The sequence below is a fragment of the Elgaria multicarinata genome, chromosome 2, assembly GCF_023053635.1.
Source record: "Elgaria multicarinata webbii isolate HBS135686 ecotype San Diego chromosome 2, rElgMul1.1.pri, whole genome shotgun sequence".
NCBI lineage: Eukaryota > Metazoa > Chordata > Lepidosauria > Squamata > Anguidae > Elgaria > Elgaria multicarinata.
Window position 1 is genome coordinate 68869525 of NC_086172.1, and position 26801 is coordinate 68896325.

General features: G+C 41.1%; 1 protein-coding gene across 1 annotated transcript; it reads left to right on the top strand.

The window, feature by feature from the left end:
* Positions 1–127: 127 nt before the first annotated feature.
* Positions 128–26392, top strand: IQCB1 (IQ motif containing B1). Its single transcript, XM_063116684.1, has 14 exons — positions 128–365; positions 2312–2467; positions 4197–4359; positions 4518–4647; positions 5395–5488; positions 5651–5750; positions 6967–7139; positions 9136–9245; positions 11546–11655; positions 17387–17529; positions 18429–18577; positions 19592–19720; positions 22046–22202; positions 24690–26392. The coding sequence occupies exons 2-14, from the start codon at positions 2359–2361 to the stop codon at positions 24914–24916; spliced, it is 1794 nt and encodes a 597-aa protein (XP_062972754.1). The 5' UTR covers positions 128–365; positions 2312–2358; the 3' UTR covers positions 24917–26392.
* Positions 26393–26801: the final 409 nt, after the last annotated feature.

A 26801-nucleotide genomic window follows, 5' to 3' on the forward strand; every position in this document is an offset into this window, starting at 1 on the left:
TAGGGGCTGCTGTACCTTCTGGAGTTTGAGCGGGGCTTAGGGGCCCAGGGGGGAAGGCCTCTTATGCAAATTAGGACAGAGGGACGGTTGGGGAAGAGCGTGCCGAGGCGAAGGACGTTACCTTCTCGCGCCGGGGATCGTAGAGGTGGAGGCCTTTGTGACCTCACCGCTGAAGCGGGCCGTAGGAGTAAGCGCCTCGTCAGCCCTTCCGGCCGGGGAAGGGTCAACGAGTGTGTTCTGTGGTCGATGACGGAGTCGTGACGGAAGGGGTTTCCCCAAAAATAGCGTTACGCTAATAAAGTGCGTTGTGTCTGAGAAGCCTCGTTCGCAACCCATGAAGGCGCTTCGGGAATCAACTACCTCGGGTTTGTGCTTGTCCTGAGCATGCACACCAGCATCCACGATTTCTGTCTTAAATGCTCTACCGCAATACTGCATTTGTATGGATGGATGATATTCTGGAGGTGACAGACTTGACCTTAGGGGAGCTAGGGGTGGCAACGGCCGACAGAAAGCTCTGGCGTGGGCTGGTCCATGAAGTCACGAAGAGTCGGAAACGACTGAACGAATAAACCACAATTCTCTCTGCATGCAGAGGTTCCCGGGTTCAATCCCTGGTATTGCTAGGTAGGAGGGAAAAGTTTGGTCTAAACCCCTCGTGGACCGCTGCCACTGATTACAGATGACAGGTAACCTGGTGTGCTCCACGTGTTTGGGATGACAGCTCCCATCAGCCCCAGCCAGCGGCTGAGGAAAGGACATGGTAGTTCTCATCCAAAGCATGTTGAGGGCACTGGGCTACCTACCCTTGGGGTAGTAGACAAGAGTGAGCTTTATAGGGTCTAAAATTGAGCTAGCTAATCACGATTGCGTGAGGCAGTTTACAACGTTCGCATTTGAAAACACATGCAGGGCTTAAAAGCAACATCACTTTAAAAACAAAACATTATTTTTGTTTATGTCTCTTTCCCTTGAAACTTCAGTCATGTTTGGCAGTCCTGTCATATGATGTGTAATTGTGTGGGGTGGCACTCTGCTTGTTGGACCTGTCATTCCTGCTCCCTGGCTGCCTGCATATTGGGGATGGGGGCTCATCTGTTGAAGGAAGCAGGCTCACCATGTGAGGTGCAATCCTGACTACATAGGGTTTCACATCACAGTGAGAGTCTCCTCACATTGAGCCTGTTCTTCTTTAAAGATGTACCCTTCTAACAAGGATAGTTTAAGTGGGGACAGTAGGTGCAGTTCTGCTTTTGGAACTGATAATCACATCAGTTTATGTTAGGGAACACTCATGTTTAGACAGAAAAAACAGCTCTACACTTCTCAGCATGTCCTAGCCAGCATGGGAGTTGTAGGACTTTCTTTTCTGTCTAAACATGCATAGGATTGCACCCTTAATCACTTAATCATGTGAAAGAGAACACCCAAATAAGGCTTTGGTTTATGGGGCATCAAACAGGTTAGGTTTGTAGTAGAAATGTGTAGCTCATACTAGAACTAGCGTGTCTTGAACTCATGCACTAGTTTTCATTCCTTGATGCCGCAGTCATCAAAGAAAATACATTGCATTGTAATCAGCATTCTTCTCTACCCTTTGAAGGTGTGGCGATTAAGCTGGTATTGAAATTAGAAATTTACAGTTGAGCCCTGGACATGTATGTTACATTTCATTCTGATATCTCAGTGTAAAATAGTGTTATCACACTACAAATAAATTTCCATACAGAATACAAACCATCAAAGGCCATCCATTAATCATTCATTTATGACCTCAGAATGAGATATTTTTCAGGTCCCTTAGCTACTCTTTTTCCTTTGAAATGTTTATCCCCAATTGTTTTCCAAGCAGTGACTTCTTTCTTCAACACAATAGTCATAAAACCATTTGTTTGGCTTTCATGTGTTCTACTATTTCCTGTCATAACTGGTTGATAGGACCATATATATGCTGGTACTTGTAAAAATGATTAGCTTCTTATCTTCTGACTTGTCCCAGCTTTAACAAGCATGGTAGTCAGCTGATTATGATGGCTCCATAAATGATAGCTGATCAATAAGGGTATAATGAAGTGAGTGCTACTAATGGACAGGTGGTCCATCTAGTAGTCCAGGTCTGTTTACTCTGATTGGCAGCAACTCTCCAAGGTCCCTGGAAAAGGTACTTCCCACACTTTTTTCTTGAGATCATTTAAGTGACAATGCCGGAGATTGGAATACTTCCTCCCCTGGATATCCGATATGAATTTTATTAACTGCATCTCCTTTATTGAACGGCATTTTACTTAACAGTTCATTTTCTCTAAAACAGAGCTCTCGTCTCTAACTAACATTGAGTGAGTTGCAATTGTTTGACTGATGTGTGAAATGAAGCCATTATCTGTGGATACCAGAATATTGTCTCTGGCTGCCCTGGTCACTGAAAGCCCTGATCAGAATGTTCCTGTATTGCTGTTGAAGTTAAAAGGTAAATATGTTGAGATCTTTTCAGCTTTAAGACTATAAGATAAATGGCAAAATAACCATATGTGTTGCGCCTCTTACATTATAAATGAAATTGTGGTTCAGTATTTTATTATGCTAGAGTTCTTTCCGTTGGGTTTTTTGAAATGGCCATCTGTGCATCTATTGATATTTCCCCACTACAGATACATAAGCTAGTCCTCTTTTCTCCCTACTCCATTGCCTGTTATTGGCCATAATTTTAATGCTAATTTGCATAATTAATTCTTATTGGGAGATTTGTGGATTCCTTTGCTGAATTTGTAATTTTATGTAAAGAATGACATGCTAAAAGACTAAAGTAGGAACAGAGAGAAAAAGAGGTGCAATGCCACAGGTATTAGGATTAGGGTCCACAGAGAAGAAATGAGACCTGTACATAGATTTGCTAGATTTCATCTAGAACGAGGATTCTTTGCCCTTAAGGGATTCATGGTAAGAGTTGTTCCTGTCTATAAGCAGTGCTGGTGCATTCTGAAGAGGCACTGAGGATGAACCACAGCAACATTATAGTTAGAACAACTATCAGTTGCTCGAGGGCTACTTTCCAGTAAAGGAAGTCTTTGTGGCTGAAGTTTGCTAATTCTAGCTGTGCAGAACAAGGAACTCGGGCCCTCTGATTACCAGAAGCCAAACTCACAATCTGTCCCGTTTCACAACCTTTTTTTTACCATCTTAGTATCAACTGGTTTGCATTTCCACTGCTTTTTTGCTCTCATCTGCGCTATCTCACTGACTTCCTTGCCATATTTGTCTTTATTTATTTATTTATTTATTACATTTCTATACCGCCCAATAGCGGGCGGTTCACAAAAATTAAAACCATTCAAAGTATAAAACAACAGTATAAAACTATCCAGATCAATGTAAAATCATGAATTTTTAAGATGTATTGATTCCTGTTCTAATGTTGTTCCCCACCTCGATCCAAAGGGAGAGGCAGGTAAGAAATATATGATGATGATGATGATGATAAAACCATAATATAAAATATAGTATAAAAGCTAAACCAGATAAAAACAGCAGCAATGCAAAACTACAAATTTAAAACACTGAGTTAAAATTTATTTATAGACTGTTAAAATGCTGGGAAAATAAAAAGGTCTTCTTCACCTGGCGTCTAAAGGCATATAATGTAGGTGCCAAGCGAACTTCCTTAGGGAGCTCATTCCACAGCCGGGGTGCCACAGCAGAGAAGGCCCTCCTCCTGTTAGCCCCCTGCCTCACTTCCTTTGGCAGGGGCTCACGGAGAAGGGCCCCTGAGGATGACCTCAGGTACATATGTCCGGGCAGGTACATATGGGAGGAGGCATTCCTTCAGATAGCCTGGCCCCAAACCGTTTAGGGCTTTAAATGTTAATACCAGCACTTTGAATTGGGCCCAGACCTGGACCTTATCCATCTAATGTAACCTGTAAGCCTTCTAGCATGAATTGCTTGTTCATATCAGACATTACCCAGAAGGCTGTTGTCCTACATCAATGCTATGGTAGTGGTTGTAGTAATAAGGCAGGCAAAGAAGGAATACTTGGCGTTACATGTTATCATATGTTCATTTAATGTTTTTTGTATATGTTATACTTGTTTTGGAGTGGAAGGGCACTTGCAGATTGTTTTAATTGGGAAAGTGTGTGGTTTTGTTGTTAATATAGGGATCAGGAACTTGAGCATTTCAATTTCTTTTTCTTCCCTAGATATTTTAACTAGTGCTCCACCTGGAAGTAATGAATTACAGAAAATTAAACAAGACTTGTACTACTATGATTTGGTTCAATACTGCCTATTAGTCCTTAAGCAAGATTATACGAAGGTGTTTGGCGGCTGGGCTACTGCTGCCCAAATAGCAGAGATACTAAGGTAAAATACACTATGATTGCACACATTTATTCCTGAATTGCCTCCAGCCCTTTTGTCTTTAAACCATTGTATGGCTCTGTAATAGCCTAAGGGTATGAGTACACTATCTGCAAATTACTAAGAGGTGGGGGAAACCTGTGTGTGTTTTATGTTCTCAGCCTTTGTTGTGTGGGTCTTGAGGTGAAAGAAGAACCTGAGGAGTTTTACAACAAGCTACTTCCTTCTGCTGCAGACAACCTCCTTTTCTTAGGAAGGCGCCTGCAAGCACGATTTGTCCGAGCGATCAAGGTATTTGAGCTGGCGGGCTTAATGTTGGGTTGTGGAACTCTTTTGTAACTTCCTGATACATTAACGTGCTGAACTGTTGAATTATGCAGGCAGGAAGGGGATGGTAGTTTATTCCATCTCCTAGTGTAAACGTCATTCACCTTGCATACTTCAGGCCAAGGTCATGCTTTCTGTAGGGTGTGTGTGTCACTGCCCAAAACAGCTAGATCATAGCAGTAGACTCCACTCCCATATCTTGTATGATGATACCATGATTTGACAGCAGGGACTAGGAAAATCCTGGACCTACACTAATTATAAATGCATTTGCTAATAATTTATTGAACATGAAAGTTAAAAAAAAGCAGAATTATAACCGTTGTTAGGCCTTCCTCCAGTTTTGCAAGTATGTAGCTGTAAGGTGGCCAAGGCAAATATTCTGGTATCTGAGCTTTTCATTCTTCCATTTTAAAGATATATATCTACTTAAATAAACTTACATAATTTCAAGTAGTTTCAGTGTGCTCATACTTGTTCACAAATTTCTATAATAAAGGAAAATTATAGGCTTCAAATTTCCATTCCTTTCGCAATATAAATTCTATCCAATTCCCCCATTGCACTGGCATGATGTTAAGTTCCATCATTACAAAGGGGTGTCAAAACCATCTATCCTGCTCAGTAAGTATATCTTGAGGATAAAATTGCATTCAAAGAACATGCTTCACGTTGTGTAATCTTAATTTTTTACTTTTTTATTTTTGGAAGGATGAAGAGAGAAATGGATTTTTACATTGTTTCAGGACCATAACTGATGCCATCTGCTGGCTGTGCGGGGGGCATATTCAGCTGGCAGGAAATGGTAAGGGAAGAAAGGTCTGAAACGGTTGTTCCAGTGTCGTTGAAAAGTGTGTGGTGTTTCTGACAACATATATTCCTGTTTGCGACCAGCTTTTAGACCCTTGTTTTCACCCTTGGTAAAACCACAAATTCATGGATTTTGCTTCCACTGTTTTCATCCTAGTGCTTCAGAATGGACATTTTCAGCAACTCTTGATGACTGATGATGTTGAAACATCAACTATGGTTATGTCTGTATTGCAGAATATTTTAAGGACCAACAGGTAAATGGCAGTTTAATTATTCTTGTTTTAAACATTTCTCTGGATGATTCTTATATTAAAGGTCATCTTAATATGCTGATTGCTTCTCCAAGATAATTCACACATTTCAACTCTGAATTTACTTATGTGAGCAAGGGATAATACCAAGGCTGAATAGCACTAAAGGCACAGAAAAAAAACCTGTGAAATTACAAGTGCTGTTGCAATTATTATTTTAGCTCAGGATACATTTCAGCATTGTCGGTAGAACTAGACGATGCTCATAGCAAGCACCCAGAGACCTGAATGCAATGGCCTTTCTAGATACCTTATTGTGAATTTATTTCTCATTGACTGTAGAGAGTCCACACGTCATCTTTAGGCATATGCTCTTATTGTGGGCATTTCACATTAGCAGATGAGAATAAAGAATTTTGAATATGAAAAATTATATTCTTCCCCAAGCTAATACTTTCTTGTGGATGTGAGCCTAGATACCCTACTGGATAGGTTTTAATAGAATAGTGATAAGTGACAGATCTCCTCACACACATTACACAACCTCTACTAGCATCATTTTATCAGCATAGGAACATAGGAAACTTCCTTATAGTGAATCAGACCATGGGTCCATCTAAGCCCGCTTTGTTGACACTGACTGGTAGCAGCTCTTCAGGATTTAGGCAGCATTTTTTCTAGCCCTAACTGAAGGCACCAGGGACCAAGCCTGAGACTTGCACACAAAGCATCACTGAGCTACAGTTCCACCCTGCTAACAGATCTCATTTCGCTTCATACACCTTGAGCAGTCCTTTGTGTCCATACCAGCTGGCTGTAGTTCTGAATTTAGATAGAATGTCTTTTATGGCCTGTTGTCTCAAGAGGTAAGTCACATTTAGTGCTATCCAACCAACAACTGCATCCTCATATCTCAAGAGAACCTTTTATCAATTTAACTTAAAACCTTGGTATAATGAAAACCATAGTAGTAAGACTTGACCTAAACAAACCTGTTAGTAAGTATCCCATTTTTCTGATGACTTGTCATTACTACTAAGAGAAATCCCCTAGACATTGTTTTATTATGAAATAGACACGAGTACAGCATCACAGGCAGATTTTAAAAGAACTACTCTAGAGTTTGGTGCAATGTGGGCTAGCTACCATAATCTTTGTACCTTCCCCCTCCCTCGTTGAGCAGACTCCAATCTCATTCCACCTCTTTTCTTGTTGTCAGGGCTGCATTACTTGAAGTATCTGAAAAGACCCTGCACTGCATTTTAGATGAGCTTGTTTACAAGCTTTCCTCTACCACCAATCCTGTCATAGGAAATGCAGCTATAAAACTGTTGCTCTTGATCACAGAATCTGATGCTCAACTTGTAACAACACTGGTTACCCGCTACAAAGGTTTGTCGCTCTGTTTGATTGCTTGGATTTTGGGGGGAAATGGAATAATTAATATTGGGACCAGAGAGTCCTTCAGGGGCAAGTTTCACTGTAATTCCAAAATAAAAGTTTTTCAGTCTAACACTCCTGAAAAGGTATGAAGTGTATAAATTAAGACAGAAAAATACTATGGGTTAGATGCAAACTTCAGTGGGAGCAAAATTCACCTAACATAATCTGGATCCAACTGAACGTTTTGAACATTTTTTTAATAATCAGACCTAATGTCACACTGCTCCCACTGGATGGGAAAGGCAGTGGGTCAGTTTGGACAACATGTTAGTCAGCAGTGGACTATTTAAGCAACCGTTGCTTAAATTGTCCCCTGTTGACTAACATGTTGCGTGTTGGGGGGAAAACCACATCACGGCTGGTTATAACAGAGATATTCACCTCTGCACACCGTTGGTTATCTGCACAACCGTTGATTATCGTGTCATGTGGTGGGGTCTGTTGATTATTTCCCGTGCTTACAGAGTCGTGAGGCAAGAGCAGCAGAAACCCCTGCTGCTCAGACCCAGCAGGGCTCTATAGGCATGGGAAATAATTCCGTCCCAGGAAGCGCTTGGGGAACCATTGATCATGCCTGTCCCTTGGTGGGGTAGTGCAGTCATCAACTCCCCAAGCGCTTCCCAGGACAGGTACATGCCATCCTTGGGTGGGGCGCCAACGATTGTGGTGCCCCAAGTGTTCCCAGGGACGTGCATGTCCCTTGCCCCCCTCCTGCAATCCATCTGAAGATTGGCTTGAGGGGATGGAAGGAGGTGGGACCCATGTGCTGGCTCCGCCGTCACTCCGACAATGGCCGTGGTGAGTCTCCACGCACTGTGTGTTTCCTCCCCCCTACGTCCCTCCCCATGGAATGGCAGCACTCTTATGAGGTAAGCACGAACCAGTGCCGCCATTCTGTGGGGAGGGGAGAGACAACTATTCAATAGAGCGTGAATACTCTACTTCACAAAGCACTACTTCCATCTCGCTTAAGTGCAGCATACAAATAGTCATCTGTGGAGTGGACTATTCCTACTCCGTGGACTAAAGTGTTATCCAAACGCACCCAGTGTCTTTCTCAAAGTTTAGCCAAAGTGAAATTGGCCAACTGAGCTGTAGACCCATGAAACCGACAAGTGACAAAATAACTTTTTCTTCTGCGTTGCCACTTTATTGAGCTAATAAATTATTCCACCTTAGCTGTAGGATTGTTAACTCTGGGTTAATTCTGGATGACATTTGTGACATCTTAAAGCACTTACTCCTTGGATAAGCATAATGTAGCCCCTTCAAATTTCCCTGGAGTGAATGTCCATGGTCCACCAAGTGGCCACACTGTTTATCAAGGCAAAAGTCCATTCAGTCAATGCAGTTATTTTGAAAGGTTTTATAATAAATTAGGATAGCTTAGTTGAGCTTTAATTATATCTGAAATTGGTCTTAGTTTTCCTGCATGGTACTAACTGTAATGAGTATTGTGCCATTTTTAATTTGGCGCTGGGGATTTTTGGCTGTTTTTTTGTTTTTTTTTACAAATTAAGACTGATATTTGCTCTGCCTAAGGGTAAAGGCTGTATTTTTCCATTGCATCTACAAATGTACAAAATTATTAGGACTATTTCAACATTGTATTTTAATGGCATGCCCATATGCCTTTTATGTGTACATGTAAAATATTAAGTACAAACATGGCAAATGCATTTGCAAGCCTGCATTATGCTAGTTAATGTATCAAAGTTTTTCAAGTGTACTGCTGGAGGCAAATCTGGGCTTGCCACCATTCATTGTGTCAGCTCTTTATTGGTGTTTTGGATCTTTCTTGCCACTTGTGTTTGGCAAGGAAAATTCAGAGTATTGCCGCTCTTGCATGTTCAACTGTAATTTATCATTGAAAGTCTGTAGGATGACCAAGCTAACTGCTTCTTACAAAGCAGCATATTTATCTTGGTGTGTCTCTCTGATTAAGGACTACAAACTCTTCTAAGCAAGCAGTGGACTGGCAAAGGATTTGACAGGAACCTCAATCAACTTTTGGACTTACTGTGCTCAGAAAACTACAAGACTGGCAAAATGCAGGTTTGCTGGAAGTTTTACTGCGTAGCGTATACGAGATCATTGCATTATTGTATATTTCAGAGCCTTCAGCTGGCACTTGTTCACTGAGTGTTATCAGTCCCATGATCTATTGTCAAAAAATGCACCACAAATATTTATTTTAGAAAATACTCAGCCTTTCAGCTACTAATAGGACTCTCCAGGCAGCTTCCAGATTAAAAATACAATGCAAAATATAGTATATCAATTAAATCATTAAAATAGCAGAGCATACACAAAGTGGGGTAGTTTAAAAACATGTTATCATGGCTGGAGACTAAAACAAATTGACAGCACAGCAGAATGAGAAAAAAAGTATTTGCTGCCTTCCTAAAACTCAAGAGGGAAGATTAGCTGAATCTGTTCCAGGAGAGAGTACTATAGTCTGGTGCTGCCACCAAGAAAGCCTTCTCGGGTAATCTGGTTCAAAGCAATCTAGGCTTTATAGGTAATAACAAGCACTTTGAATTGTGCCTGGAAATTAATTGGAAGCAAATGAAAAAGAGCTGGAGTAATAGGCTTTGACAAGCAAACACCAGCTGCCACTGCATTCTGCACCAGCTGCAGTTTCCAAACGTTCTTCAAGAGCAGCCCCACATTGAGGAGATTGCAGTAGTCCGGTCTGGATGTGACCAGGGCATGTGTGGCAATGGCCAGATCTGTATGGCCAGGAAAGGGCACAGATGGCACATAAACTGAAAGTACCCAGGGCTACAACTACCATCTGGGTCTCCAGAAGCACTCTCTAAACTGTGGACCTGGACCTTCAAGGGCATGTGGGTACTTCAAAGCCACATCCAGCACATCTTCAAGCCTAGATCGGTACACATTCTAACCAAAAGCACTTCTGTCTTGTCTGAATTAAGCCTCAGCTTATTAGCTCATATCAAAACTACTATTGCACCCAGACAATGGTTTAGTGCTCCCACCGCTTCCTTGGCATTAGGGGGAAAAGTGTGGGGGGGAACTGGGCATCATCTGCATATTGAGGACACCCCACTCCAAATCCTCAGACAACCTCCCCCACCTCATGTTAAAACAGCATGGGGGACAAGACTGAACCCTGTGGAACTGCAAAGGCCACTGGGTTAAGAATATAAAAAGTTCCATGCTGGGTTAATCAACAGTCCCCTAGCACCACTTTCTGTAACCAACTTGCCAGGTGAGGTTGGAGCCACTGTAGAATAGTGCTCCAAATCCAATCCCTAAAAGGTACCCCAGAAGGATACCCTGGTTGATGGTATTGAAAGCCAGAGCAGGACCAACGAGAATGCAATCTACTTACCTAGTTCCTGGCTTTGATCATCCATCAAGGCAACCAAAGCTGTTTCAGTCCCTAAACTGATCCCGATCCCATATTAAAAAGTAAAGAGTAAAATTAAAAAATAGATGAACAAACCTAGGAAATGCATTGCTCACCTAGTTCTAGAAGTAGCAGTGAGGTATATCATATTTATTCTCCCCTATGACATTAAAAATGGGGGGGGGGGGGGACGACACCCTGAAAACTTTTTCAGTATTTTGAAGCTGTCAATAATGGTGTTTTGCACGGCTAATCTAGCCAGCGTTTTACAATTGCTTTGTTCACTGCTTGCGTCCATATTTCATATCTATGAGGAAAAGTAATTAAGGAAGTGGTGTACATTCTATTTTTCAGAGGGACAGGATAACTTTTTCTTCAATACTACATTGGTACTAGCTGAAGCCGTACCTTAATAGCGTGTTAACTATGCCAATGTACTGGAGTGGCAGAAAACAGCCTATTTACTCTTTTTCAAGCAAACACGCACATTTGACAAGCTGCATCCAGCAGATTCTCCTTGCACCTTCTTAAATCACTGCTGAGTTGGGATAGCAAAGGTGGCTTTTCCTGCTTGTTTTCCCTGCTACATTTTAGACTGCGGTAGCAAGTGCTCCTGTGTGGCCCACCTGAAGGGGAAGACACTCTGATTTCGCTTTTCCCAATTCATCCCTTAATATAAAAGTCCAGATCTCAGCTTGACACTTCTAAAAAGAGGATGGCCACTGGCCCCCCAGAGAGCACATTTTTTCAAACAGGTTAATCTGCCAAGGAGTTTTTGGTTCCATGTAGACCATGTTAAATTGACATCTCTTATTACCTAGAAGCAGTTTGGATTCATCCACAAAGAGCTCTGGCAAACTTTTTGACACTTTCTGCCCAAAGGAATTGCTGAAATGAATATGGGGTGGGGGAGATGTCTTAATATTGTCAGTGAACCCAAAGGAATTGTGTGTGATCCCTTCTGACTCATTGATTTCAGAGGCGACATCAAGCAGCTTGCTTAATCCAGGCAGCTTGGAGAGGTTTTCAAACCCGAAAAAGATTAAAGCGGCTTCCGAAAGCAGTAACTATCTTGCAGAGGAATTTCAGGTAAAAGGAGGGTGGCTTATAAAAGATGAAGACCTGAGTTACAACAATGTTATGAAGCACAACAGCATAATATGAATTCTCCTGATTTTCTATGCGACCAGGGATACAAATAATGATATATATTTTATAGACGCTTTCAGGAGAGGGAAGAAAACGTCTGTCCTTGCATTCTCTTAACATCATATTCTGTGAAAATTTTGGGGAAAGTAATCAACACTGGAGGTGTCATTATGGCCAATCATTTTGTGCTGTTCCTCTGATAACATACTATATATAAAGAGCTGTACAGCTTCTTTATCTCTATCAAAGATTAGGATTTGTTAATTCAGTGCAGACCAGTGTCCCTTTCCACACCCATCAGGTTTATTTCTTATTGCCTATAAAATGGTTTCCCCTTACTAAAATGCTTATTCCTTCTCTTGCACCAAACTGTGTTTACCAGAATGTTTGCTGCGAGGATAAATTAGACAACATGCAGATTTTTTGATGCTGAGTTGGATTTTTGGTTGCAGAATCGTTGACAGGTTTGCTGGGTTGGCAGATAATTTTAGACCCCGGCCTATAATAGAATTTGTGAAAATGCAGATGTCTTAAGAGGCACTTGTTTGAAAAATCCATTAGAGGGCAGACTTCACACATGTGGGATTTCAGACTGCAGAGCAATCTCAAATTAGAATTAGAATTATAGGCTTCACTGCTGAACACACTAGATCTGATCCAAATATATTGGCGTATAATGATGCATATGTACCCCAAAAGGGTTTGGTGTGCTTTTATATCTGCACTGTAATCTATATGGAAATATGCCCTCCCATCTACACATTATAGTATGAAGAATGCTATATAGTATGCATTGGGTGTTCTTGCCTGAATACATAACTGTTTCCAGTTTAAGAAGGTAAAGGAAAGGAATTTATCTACAGAAATTGCTTCTGCGAATCTATCTCCTTTGCTGGAATGGGGTACTAACCGTTAAATCTATAGTCAGTCATGTTCTTGATGAAGGCACTTGTTTCATGAAATATGTTTGCTTCCTATTAAATCTCCCCCCCCCCCACCCCCAAAATACATTTATTGCTGGCCCTTCTGTGAAAGCAAAGTCTCTAAATGGAGAGTTTGTTTTGCTTTTCTCATAAGGAATGAACTATAGAGAAAGTCTGATACTTTAAGATTAAGCTTTTAAAAGTTCTGTAAAATAGATTATATATTAAGGGCTAGTTGAAACCTTCATTATAGAGATGTAGAAAATGTTAAGTACAGAAAATTAAATCTGCAATTGCAGTCAAAGAATATTTTGCTTTTCCTTAAAAAGGAGTAAGAACATAAGAGAGCTGTCCTGGATCAGACCAAAGGCTATCTAGTCTAGCAGTCGGTTCCTTCACTGGCCAATCGGATGTCCATGCAAAGCCCGTAAGCAGAACATGAGCGCAATAGCACCCTAGCAGTAGGTATTGAGAGGCATTCTACTTCTGGTACTGGAGGTAACATATAGCCATCGTGGTTTTAGAAGAGGATTAGATGAGTTCATGGAAGATAAGGCTATCAGTGGCTGTTGAGAGCCTTATCTTCCATGAATTTGTCTAATCCCCTATTAAAGCCATCCAAGTTAGTGGCCATCACAACATGTTGGGGGAACAAATTACATAGTTTAACTGTGTGCTGCCTTACATTTGTTGGTTCTGAATCTACTTTTTAGGCAGAAATGACAGTGAAGTCATCACTATGCTGATGATGCCCAGCTGCGTCTCTTTCAACTAATACCTGGGAAGTTCTGAACAGTTGCATGGGTGCAATAATGGACTGAATGTGTGTGGATAAACTGGGGTTCAACTCAGATAAGACAGAGATGCTGTTTTTCAGTAGACAGGCCAACCCAGGTTTACAAGGACAACATGCTCTGGATGGGGCTGCACTCTCTCTGAAAGGTTAGGTACACAACTTGAGGGTGTTCTTGGATACAACTCTGCTCCTAGATGGTCAGGTGGTGCAAGGGGTCAGGAGTCCCTTTGCCCAGCTTTCGATGATGCACCAACTGTATTTCTGGACGGTTTTCAAAGACAGTCCCACATACAATGCATTGCCGCAGTCCAAACGGGGGGGGGGGGGGGTGTTACCCGAACATAGATCACTGCAGCCAAGTTATCCATCTCTAAAAAGTCATAGGTAAAAAGTACTCAGCTCCACAGAAGTCAGTTGAGCCTCTAATGACAATGATCCAAAGGCGCCCCAAGCTATGAAGCTGTTCCTTCAAGGGGAGTGTCACTAAAACTATTCTCCTTATCAGATGATTGGAAGGTAGCCAATGTAACACCAAGTAAATCAGGAGGAAGTGTTATTTTAGCCTGGAATTATTAAATGTATAGAAGAACAAGCCTTGTGGAGGAAGAATAGCACAGCTTCTGCATTTAGAGTTCTTTGAATGTCAACAAATGTGTAGATGGGGGAACTGGGAGTCTGGGGTAGGGAACTTTTCAACCCAAGGGCCGAATTCAAATTTTGGAGAAGCCGCATTCTAGTGGTGCGTGGTACTAGATGCAGTTGGGGCCAAAAATACCTGCATATTTTACTTTAAAGCTCTTACTATCAGTAATTAAGCCTGAGGAGAAGCATTTCTTTTAGAATGGGGGGAAATATGCAAAAGCTGGAAAACGACAAAATGATCGGGGTAAGGGGTGTGATCTAGAAAAGGGTATGTGGCCATCTGGGTACCCTGGAGGGCTGGATTTGGCCTGCTGGCCTGAGGTTCCACACTCCTATAGTAGACATGCTATCCTTGAACTTGCAAAGAATGTTTTATAAAGTTTATGAACAAAGATTCCTGAATAAATTAGAAGGCGCAGGATAATAGGACAGGGTCTTCTTACGGGTAAGAAACTGGTTATAGCATAAGAAGCTGTGGTTAAGAATAAATAGTTTAGAAAGTAAGCACTAGGCCATGCTGCCTGTATTGGGACTGGTGCTATTTAACTTATCTATAAATCAGTGAACAGTGATGTAGGAAAATTTGCAGATTATTCAGAATGATTTTAAGCCATTCCAACTGAAACTCCAAAAGGACCTTCACAAGCTGGGTAAATATGCACCAAAATGACAGATGAGTTAGAGTTAAATGATCAAAAAGGTGGAGAAAAGGATAACGAATGTGATCAGGGATTGGAGCATCTTCCTAACGATGAAAAGTTAAGATGCTGGTGGAAGTGGGTTAGTCTAGGGAAAAACACAACTTAAAACAAGAGTAGGCAACCTGCCATCGTTGGCCTAATTTCAAAAGCCCTCTGCCTGCAGCCAGTTCAGACCTCTGGCAAGAGAAATCTGCCCCTTCTGTGGCAGCCCATCGGGTTGAGAGGAAAAGGAGGAGGAGGAAAGAGTGACAAGAGAATAAAGGAGGATTGTTGTCAGGATAAAATGGAGAGGAGGAGGATTATGTACACCGTCTTGGGTTCCTTGGAGGAGAAAAGGCGGGATATAAATGTAATAAATCAATAAAGAGGTGACCTACCCATTTCTGGCACTAATCCTGTCCACTGTTGGCTTCAGTCCTACCCACTGATGGCCTGTGGTCCCCAGCAAACTACCTACAAGAGAATGTGTCCTTCAAAACAAAAACAGCTGCCCATAGAGATTTATGGAATAAATGATTTAGAGAAAATAGATAAAGTTAACTTTTTAACGCCCTCTCACAGTCATAAAACTTTAGGTCACCCAGTAAAATTGATTGTGTTGTGTCCAACAGGGTCTGTCAGCCAGCAGAACAGACACAGTTGCAGGAATGGATTTCCCTCCATTCCAGAGGGGCTTCCTCAGGAGCAGATTTGAAGGGGTGCAGGGAGGATAAGAGAGACGAAGTCCCATTGCACAAACAGAGGTCCACTTGATGGCTTTCAGTCCCACCCTTTGGCAGTATATTGAAGCCAGACAAAGAAAGCAAATGTCTTCACATAATGCATAATTACAAAATTTTCTTGTTATGATTGACTATAGGCTAAATGGCTTTAAAAAAGAATGAGACAAATTCATGGAGGATCACGTCATCTGGCAGCTATATCAGATCTCCGTATTCAGTGTATTTCTGAGTATCAGCTGCTCAGAGGCAAGTAGCAGGGAAGAGCTGTTGCCTTCCCAGAAGCATCTGACTGTCATTGCTGGAAAGAGGATGCTAGATTATATGGACCCTTGGTTTGATGCAGCAGAGCATGCTCACATTTTCATAATAAGATGAAATTTTGTCTGACAATTAGCATTGGGGGGGCATTATTAATGTGCAATGAAGTGCCAGAAGACTAGAGGTGAGCAAATGTCCACATCTCTGAAAGGGTGTGGACCGAGAGGATCCAGCCTATTACTTGACCAGTCAGCTGGACACTGATACCTGGAAGGCATCTAGAAGAGATCCTTATGCAGTCTGTCTGTGAGCATTTACAAAGAACACTGTAATTACAAAGGCCCAGCACAGGTCTCTCCAGAACAAGTCATGCCAGACTCACCCGTTGACTCATTGATGAGTAATCATGGTGTTGTAAAGTTCTGTCCTGGGTCCTGTGCTTTTCAGTAGCATTATAAATAATTTGGACAACGGAATTGAGGGGATGCTCATCAAATTTTCTGATGACACCAAACTGGGAGGGTTAGCTGACTTCTTAGAAGACAAAAGTAGGATTGAAGATCTTTGGTAGCATGTAGAATTGAGTCAAAACCTAACAATGAATTTCAACAGAGATCAATGTCAAATTTTGCATTTAGTTAAGAAAAAAAATCACAAATACTGGATGGATTGACAGTAGTACTGGTGAAAAGGATCGAGAGATTTTAATAGACCACAAGCTATTTCAGTCATAGTGCAGTGTGGTGACTGAAAAGGCTAATTGGTTGCATCAACAGATGTATAGTTTCCAGATCATAAGAAGTAATGGTACCACTCTAGTCTGCTTTGGTCAAACTTGGTGTATTATGCTCAGTGCTGGGCAACACAGTTTAAGAAGGATAAGACAAACTGGAACATGATCAGAAGACAACAACAAAGATGGTGAGTTGCTGGGTGTGCTTAGCCTGGTGAAGAGATGATTAAGAGCGATATGATTTCCATTTTTAAACATTTGAAGGGCTGTCATGTAAATAATGGAGCGAATTTGCTTTTTGCTCCAGAGGGCAATAATAATAATAATAATAATAATAATAATAATAATAATAATAATAATAATAAAAAATTCTTACCCGCCTCTTCTATTGTATCGAGGTGGGGAGCAACAGCAAGCATAAAATACTGATTAAAAACATAGTATACACAGTTAAAAGACATCCTAAAAGCATACTAAAATGCCACTGGATAGGCCTGCCAGAAGAGATCAGAGTAGGATTCTAATGTTAATAAAGGGTATTTTGACTAACCATTGGGAATAATATCCTCACAATATGAGCTGTGTGACCCTGGAACAGGCTGCCTCTGAAAATACTAGACTCTTTTTCCTTAGAGGTTTTGAAGCAGAGCCTGGATCGCTGCCTGCCAGGGATGCTATTGATTTTGTCCAGTGGTAGGGTTGGACTAGATGACCTTTGTCAGATATTATCAAATATGACTCTCCAGCAGCTTTTGGTCAGTGTGGAGGAACACACTTCAGAATTTATACCATGTTAGGCGTTCTGGCCATGTTAGATCACTCAGTAGTCGAAACTAGAGACAAGTTTGAATGTGGAAGACCCAAAGCCTTCAGTAATTACTAAAACTTTTTTGTAGAGCTAAAAGAGAACAGGAGTTGCAAGATCTAAAAAAACAGAAAGAAGAAGAGGACCTCCGCCAACAACTGCAGCTTCAAAGAAAGAGAGCCATGAGGCTATTTCATGAACGACAGCTTACACTGTTGGAAATAGTCCATGCAGGTATGGTTGTTAAAACTGCATGAAGTAACTGTTCCATGTAAAAACAAATTTCCCATTCCTTTTGTCCACTTGAGAAATTCTGTTTTCTAAGTTTTAATCCTTGGTGCACTAAAGGATTTTCCTTAAATAGTCAGGAATCTTATCAGTGATGTATCAACTTGTCCTCTTTTAATTGAGGAGGGAGATATGTAGCAACGTGTACCTAGAAAAAGTTGTCTGAGAAACAAAACAGGTATAATTTGATGTTTATATGTTGAATATGGAATCACAGGATGTATTTGGACATTAATTGGTCTCCAGGACTCTTCCTGGGATATGATCCTGACAAGGCCTTGGGTTCGTGTGCTTCCTCCCCCACTCATTCCGTTTCCTTCACTTCCGAAGAGAAGGAAATCAGTGTACTGGTGGATCTCTGCCATCAGGTTTTTGTGAACCGCCCAGAGAGCTCCAGCTATTGGGCGGTATAGAAATGTAATAAATAAATAAATGAATAAATCAAAGCCTACGGGGCAGATAGCCATCCACATTCAGTTTCCCTTGCATTTATTTGTTTCATTAGGTGGCACTGGACTCTTGTGGTCCCATGTCAGGAATGCAGTGCTGTGCTTAGATCTCAACTGCTCATTAGAGTAATTTGTCCGGATGAGCTATTTGTGAAGAGTTTCCATCTGCACTTTGTTGCCGGGGCGCATCTGTGTAACAGCTGAACATGCTGCACCACAAATGTCTGTGGCTGTAAAGATATCTGGTTGTTAGCTCAGAAAGAGACCTGCTGCTTCAGCTGAACTATTCGATGCAATGTCTGATTTTTCTTCCGTCTTCCTTCTGAGCAGTAATTAAACCCAAATATGTTCTGCTTGCAGGTTTTCTAATACTGGATCTCTGTACTTTATCCCTAGGTCAGGTAGATAAGTATATGCATGAAATGAAGGAAAACGCAGCCCTAACTATCCAAAGATACTGGAGAGCATTTCGGGCAAGGAGAAATTTTCATCAGCAAAAAAAATACCTTAAGCAATATAAGGCAGCTGTCCTTATTCAGAGGACGGTGAGTATGCAAACCGAGTGCTGGCATGAAGCAAAGTGCTCTGTAATATATTTTAAATATGCATAAATCAAGATCTAGTGCAATCTACTAAGTGAGTTAGACTTCAGGGTTATGACCAAAATATCTGGCCTACATAGAACCCTGAAACCTGCAAAAGAGAGAGCCTTTTTTGGCTGAGGAGCGGGGTATAAATATGATAGATAAATAAATAAATAAATAAATAAATAAATAAATATCTGAATTGTCCTTTAAAAGTAATTTGACAGGTGGTTCCCAAAGACCTAAGACATTAAGGACTTTGGAAGCAATAGCTCAACTGTCCATACTGTTGATTTTCCAAACCTTCTACCAGTATATCAAATTTTTCCTTCATTCTGGAAGCCAAGATAAGTTGTTTGAAGCTGCTTTTGCAAAACTATACTGTCTGGCTGAAGTGAACCTTACTGTAGCAGTATCTACTCGAAGAGAAGATCAAGAGGAGAAATTACGTATTTTGTTTTCTTTCTCTGTTAAATAGCAATGGGCTGACTCTGTAGTACCTCACCAGAGAGCCGGATATTGAACTAGATGGGGCCCTTGATTTAATCTACAGAGGCTGTTCTTATTTGTTATAAGGTTTTCCATTCAGCTGAAGCCCTGCCTGCCCCCACTGCCCTTCAAAAGAAGGCTGAAGGGTGCAGAATTAGAGTATAATCAGTGCTCATGCTTCACAATCAATACTCAATAACAGACCTGACCCAAACTGTTGTACTCATTTCCTTGTTCAAACACAGAGCACTGAATTTAGAGTCAAACTGTTGCCATTGTTTTAGGGCATACACACGCAGAGAATGCTGTAAGGGATGTTGTGGTTTAAATGGAGGCCAGAGCATTCATTTGTTCCTTCAGGAAAGAGGTTCTATGACATTTTCTTAATAGGTTTCCTATGCTGATCAGAAGGCCTTCTAAGGAGCTCTCACGTTGTAAAATTCTATAAACCATTGTCACTTTGCATTAATGCATTTGTTTCCACAGGTGCTTAAATTCTTGGAAAAGCAAAGGAAAAGGAAGACCTATTCTCTCTGGAAACAGCCTAAGTCTCTCTCTGATGAACAGAGGTTATCTTTGCAGCAGAAAGTGAAGGACTACATCAAACTGCACCCGGTACAACTTCATACCTCCTATCCACAGTGGAGTCTTTCCACGTCACTTTGTCTTGGATGCTTCAATGACAGCATCAGCTAAGGATAGTGTGTCTCCTCTGAGTGAATGCTTGGAGGCAGTAATGGGCTGGATGAGGAAAAACAAACTGAAGCTGAATCCAGACAAAACAGAGGTGCTTGCTGTCAAGGGCTCTGACCTAGGTTTGGAGGTGTGTCAGCCAGTTCTGGATGGGGCTACACTCCCCCTGAAAGACTGTGTTTGCAGTTTGGGGGTGCTCCTGGATCCGTTGCTCCAAATGACAGCCCAGATAGATGCGACAGCCAGGAGTGCCTACTATCAGCTTTGGCTGATACGCCAGCTGCGCCCCTTCTTAGAGTCAGAAGACCTAAAGACAGTAGTGCACGCACTGGTAACCTCAAGGCTTGACTTCTGCAATGCGCTCTACATAGGGTTACCATTGTACCTAGTTCGGAAAATTTAACTAGTTCAAAATATGGCAGCCAGGTTGGTCACCGGTACATCTAGGGGTGAGCATATTACCCCAACATTAAAATCACTCCACTGGCTGCCAATTAGTTTCCGGGCAAAGTACAAAGTGTTGGTCATTACCTTTAAAGCCCTAAATGGTTTGGGTCCAGGTTACCTGCGGGATTGCCTTCTCCCATATAGTCTGCCCCACACACTCAAGTTCTCTGGGGTGAACTTACTTCAGTCATCTAAAACTAGGCTGACATCAGTTCCCCGGAGGACCTTTTCTTCTGTCGCCCCCAGATTGTGGAATGGCCTGCTGGAGGAGATTCATAAAATTAACTCTCTGTGTGATTTTAAGGCAGCCTTAAAGACTAGCCTTTTCCGGCAGGCCTATCCAGATCAACGTAAAATCAAGAATTTTTAAGATGTATTGATTCCTGTTCTAATGTTGTTCCCCACCTCGATCCAAAGGGAGAGGCGGGTAAGAAATAAATTATTATTATTATTATTATTATTATTATTATTATTATTATTATTCTATCGGCTGTGCTGTTGTGTCCCTTGTACTGAGTGTAGCCTAGAATATTCCCAGTGCTCTGCTGCACTGCACATTGCAGAGGAAGATTGGAAATGGTGGAGACTGGTCACACTGCCTTCTAGGGAAGCTTGTCTGCCATTATTCATTTCACTGAAGAACCCAGGGCTACCTAGGAATGTAATCTGAAAACCACTGCTGTAGAGCAATGCAAGTGGGTTGCCCCATAATGCCATCTTGGCACTAGTTCTGATTCCACATTGACTGCTTTATGATCGTACACGGTCAGTGAGGAATGGCAAATCAGTAAATTCCTATCCCAACCTCTTTTATTCCCGTACAAGTCAATGAAGAATTGAAACCCATTCGATCAGCCTTCTCAAACCCGGTGCTCTCCAGATATGTTGGAAATCAACTCCCATAAGCCCCAGCCAGCATAGCCAGTGGTCAGGAATACTGGGAGCTGTTGTTCAAAACATTTGGAGGGTAACATATTGGAGCAGGCTGCATTAGTCTAATTAAAAGAAGATTCTGGTCTAGTCTATTTCATTAACCAAGATAAACTTTAAAAAAAATTCTTGAAATACCAGGGCATTTTTTACTTTATTTTTTTTGCCTGATCAAAGGGCTATGTTTATATGCAAACATCCTTAAGGCTACAAATATCAACATGTTTTTAAAAATCTCTCAAAAGTACTCTAGGCATTAGGATGTTCGAGTATGTTACTGGTTCACAGTGCCATCAGAGGCACGACTCTCCAGTAGTATGCAAATCTAGTTGTTCTGTTCAAAGGTAGTTTCAGCTTTTCCCAGAAACTGCTTTTGAGCCTGCAAAACAGGTTTGACAAAAACCCATGACATGAGAATAAAACTTGATGGGGACCAGAGGTAATGAAGGCTCTACAATATCGCTTTCAGGTCTTGAGAAGTTGTAATCTATACACAGCTTTTATTAGAGTTTTACATTCTTCACTCAATATAACACACCAAAAATGCATAAATATCTACGTTTTATATAAACTCAATATGCCATGAATATACTGTTCCTTCTTTATTTAATCTGCGAAACATAAGATATTGGGGCTCCCCCCTTTTTTTTACCATTAATGTAATAATATGAATTTGCTTCTTCCTGAATCCTAATTAGGAAACTAAATTTATTCAGTGATGGATCGATGGCTTCAGGGAGAAAACACAGGAAGAAGCACAGTTATTAGATTTACAAGTACCCAAGGAATGCAAATGTTGTGCTGTAGACATCCACAAAGGTTTGAAGCTGATAACAGCTAACAGTGACAGTCACCATCATTTTTCTCTAGGCTTCCGAGATGTCAGCAGAAATGAGCAGAGAACTTCATCATCGAGCCCAGGAAAAGCTGGCCCAGTATTTGCTGAAAAGAAGCCAGGATCGCAAAGCAGAGCAGCATAGAGAGGCTTTGCTAGCCCAGATCCATACAGATGTGGATCAGCTGATGTGTATGTGTTCACCTCATTGCTTAGCCTTGCTCAGATTTTTCTCCCTTGTTATGCTGTGGTGAACGTTGATGAAGATTAATGTTAAAAGTCATTCATGCTGTTAGACACTACTTCTCTGAGCTGTGAATTTTCTTCAGAGATCATCATTGGTGGTGTGAATGGAGGTAACTGTATCCTGTTGATCTCACAGCTATTTTGGTTATGCACCTCGTACAGTTATTATTCTTCTGTTTACGATGGACCATTGGCTCGCTTCTAATCATGGGCGCTTGGAAGTAAGTCCCAGAGATGAGAGCGTTTGTATGAGGGTGCTTTGGTAAAGATAATGAAAATCTTCAATATGCAGTGTGGGCCGTGTTTGCTTGTTTTTTGTGGTGTTTTCCAAAAACACTTCCAGAAACAACATAAGCGTTTGTGCTTAAGGCAGAAAAATCCTCATAAATTAAGTTTGTGACAATTGGCTGGCCTCTAATGATACTCCAAAATTGTCTCACCATCTCTAATGGTAGGCCCTACCCTGACTGCGCCTCTTGCTCCCATATCAGAATTGTAATGCTTCCATATCAGAACAGTAGCCTATAATCCAATAGTGGGCAGCCTGAGAATTCTCTGGGTGCCCACCCGCTTTTCCTCATCACCCAGCTGATCAGTCATCTGCTAGGGATGGTGCACAGCTGTTTCCCTGCTATTAGCAATGAGGAAATGGCCGTCTTGATCAAGATCGCTAGTGGGGGAGGGAGGGAAAAGAGACTTTAACCTTGCCCTTTCTCCCAGTGATCCTACTGAAGACTGCAGTAAGCTGATAGCAATGAGGAAACAGCCATCTTGAGCGGATTCCTGGTGGGAAGAGCGAGGTTACAGCCTTTTCCCTTCCTCCAGCTATCCTTATCAAGATTGCTGTTACCTCTCTGCATGCACATGTGTGTACATGCCAACTTGCTGCACATCACCCTTGGCAAAAAGGTTTCTCACCCCTACTGTAACCTAAACCATGTGGTTGGTTATTCTGGAGCCCAGCTGGCTTGTCTTTTAAGAACGGGCAACTGTTGGTTTTTTGTCTGTTTTGATTATCTTTAAGCCCTCCCTCAGTTTTACAAAGGAAAAAAGGTGAAAATTGCATGTTCCCTGTAGCAATCATGTCTGCTGCTGCTTGTATTTTTCACTTTATGGATGCTGTGGTTGTGCAAAGTATTGCATAACTGTGCGAAGTATTGCAAAAACAAGCAAACAAAAAGCCACAGACCTCACCTTTTGAATGAGATTGGTCAAGGTAATATAATTTTTCCCATAGCTATAAAGATGTAACAGAAGAAAATATTGACCTTGTTCAGACATAGTACTAAATTATTATGGTTGTGTTACATAAACAAGCCTCAGGCTCATCAGCTTCCTCCTCTATTTTTCACTTCTATTTTTAAATAACCAAAATTTATCATTAAATCTGAACCCAGACTAACTGTGGTTAGTCTTAAGTATGGCTTATGGAAATCACTCAGCTTCAAATGTGGCTTATGAAGTTGGCTTGTTTCTGCAAACTGTAGTTAAGACTAACCACAGCTTTGGGTTTGGACAGAGATGCAGTTTATCATCAATTGAAAATGGAAGTAAACGTATGTGTCCTCCTCATGGCCTCACTAGAGAAGAGAGTGCAGGAGCCCAAGATTCATGCATGGAACACTAAACTATAATTTAGCACAGGGATGTTGAATATAGTTTGGTCCAAGGGCCAGATTCTTCCCCGACCAATCCAGCAGGCCAGACAATGTTGGGAGCAGTGCCCAGTGATGCCATCCAGTTCCACCCTCCACTAATTTTGCTTTTCTCTGAGCAGAAAGAGACATAGACATGTGCCTCTATGGACAGAGAAAAGGGCTTGTTAAGCAGGGCATAGGGCCAAATCTCCACTGTTACCTCCAGTCACTGATTGGAGATAACTGCAGGATTCTTGTCCCTTTGGGAATGGCTTCGAGGAGGGGGAACCTCTATTGGCCAGAGGTTCCCCATCCCTGATATTTAACATGTTCAAACCAGGCCAGCATGTCTCATATGGTTAATAAATGTATTTGTGTAAAAACTAGGTGTACTACACCAGTTTGTGGTTTTGTTTTGTTTTTTGGTGTTTGCAATGACATATTACAAATGAGTTGATGTATACAATTTCCTATAGATTAAGTATCCCGTTACAAACCATTCAGTGAATTTCATGGCAGAACACTTCCATATTTAACACTCCCACTATATCGAACTGAAATTCAAATGATGTGGTGGATCACTTTGCTTTTTATTTCGCTTTGCATCCATGAGTAGTATGTGTCATGTACTGTCCCTGTGTTTGAGCTCGTTTGCTTTTTAGATACACTGCCTAGAAACATGGATTCACTGTTGCATAACTGTTAAAGACACGATCAAAACCACCAGATCTGGAGATGATCAACTTAGTCTTCTTAGGGAAAAGTCATTACAGTTCTTTTTCTCTTTTTGCCTTAGGTGCCCCAAGTCTCTCAGAATCCACCATGAAAGATCTAAATATCTTTATGAGTAGATCGGTTCCTGTGGTATCCAAAGCCAAACAGTCACACAACACCATGATAAAATACACACAGTGGCCCTGGTGGAAGAAGCTTGAAGAAGATTTCTTTGATGAAGAGGTTGTCTCAGAAGATCTTCTGAGTGCTGAATTGGGAACTTTGTTCATTGGTGGAAGCAAAGCATAATCAAAAGAGAAAAAATTGTAGCCAATGACTGTGCAATTGTGCACTCCATTTTCTGCAGAGAATATATTTGAAGATGTTCTACCAAGCTGTCTCTACAGCACTGTCCAAAGATGTGTTTTTCAGATGATTCATAATTAATAAAATGTGTTTGTATTTGTATAGAAAAGATAGTATAGTTGTTGCCCTTTAAATGGCAAGTAGATTTTTACTTTCCGGCTGTTCACTTCTATAACAAGCAAGCCTCAATTCTACAATTCCAATTAATATATTGTATGTTTAAGAAATGGTATTCTTAAATATGTTGTGGGGGTAGAAGTTAGATGTTGAAAATGAACAAGTAAGGAGATGAAGGGGCAGCTATAGGTGCATTTATATGTTGGGGAATAGAACGAAGGACAGGAATAGGCAACCCAGTGCCCTTCAGTTGTTTTGTACTGCTATAATCCCTCACCATTGGCCATACTGGCTGGAATTTATGGGAATTATAGTCTAAACCACCAGGTTGGCTACTTTTGATCTAAGAGCTATGGTAATGAAGAGAGAAGAAGCTTCGGTCCCCTGGTGACTTGAAATATAGCACCAAAGCCATTCTAGTGTGAGTCATTTGAATAACGCTCCTGTACATATTCTACCTTTTAAAATATGCTGAAGATGTCCCTTTTTAAATGAATTAGCAAATGATAAATTAGCTACACTGAAGAAAGGAAGCTTAAATAGTAAAAGCAATTTGTAGATTGAAACTTTAGATCCTGGCAGTGATTACTTTATGGACTGGTTCACAAGTCACAATGGCAATTCCTAGGTTGTTTAACCTAGGAATTGCAGGAACGAGTGGAATGCATGAGCCATGTGCTCAGTGTTTATTATTACATTATTAATTACATGTGAACCTGGAAACTCTGGATTGACCAAACCAGAGTTAATTCAACAATTGCCCATGGTTCATTGTTGAGTAAATTCTAGCTTGTTTATCCCATAAACAACCCAGAGTTTCCGGGTTTGCACTTCATGGAAATTCCTGGGTTGTTGATTAAAAGCAGAAACAAAGAACACACAATCCACACATTCCACTCATGCCAATAATTCTTGGCTTTTAAAAAAATGAGGAATTGTCGCTATGACATGTGAACTGGGGCTTTGACTTACTATCTTAGTTCCTGGACTGTAGTATGACTATAAGCACAAGCATTTATCAAACAGAACAAGAATACAGGAATTTTAACTTACGTTTTCTTGTGGTTATCTATTTAAACAACCTTAAGAATGTGTATTAAAGAATTAGAGATCTAGGAACTCATTTCCTATAACCCTTCTTGAATTTTCTGGGCACCAGTGCTTTTCAAGCAGGTGTTCCAGCATTTTGAATCCAGGAAGAGGAGATTCCTTTACTTGACACTGGTAATGATGTTAGAATCGCAGCCTTTAACAGAAAATTTGATTTGTGTTTATTAAACCTGTATTGCTAATTTTGTGAAACTGTTTACATTATCCAATTTGAGAGAGTGTGGAATGACAACTGACCCTCAACTTCTAGGCATTCTCCATGTCCTACGCTATGTCTCCTCTTCCTTCCTAGAGCAGTTTCAGAGGCTTTTCTTAGAGCTATCTGATCTATTGAATTCTATGACTTGATTGCATGCACTGTTGCGGTTTATTCCAATATACCAAGTCCCTAATTCTAGCTTGGTACCAGACTCCCAGCCAGTGTAGATAATTTAGAACAGGTGTAATATGTGCACGTAAAAGCAGCCCAGTCAGTAACCTAACTGTTCCATTCTGCATTAGCTGCATCTTCTGAATGACACACACACAAAGAGAGTGTTGGTTACTAATGCATGGATCACAGCAGCCAGGCTATCACTCCCTATCCAGAAACAAGTGCAGT

Coding starts and splice junctions, on each gene's coding strand:
- IQCB1 (XM_063116684.1), top strand. CDS start 2,359: ATGTGTGAAATGAAGCCATTATCTGTGGATACCAGAATATTGTCTCTG. Junction 4,648..5,394: donor GATTTGTCCGAGCGATCAAG/GTATTTGAGCTG, acceptor TATTTTTGGAAG/GATGAAGAGAGAAATGGATT. Junction 19,721..22,045: donor ACTACATCAAACTGCACCCG/GTACAACTTCAT, acceptor ATTTTTCTCTAG/GCTTCCGAGATGTCAGCAGA.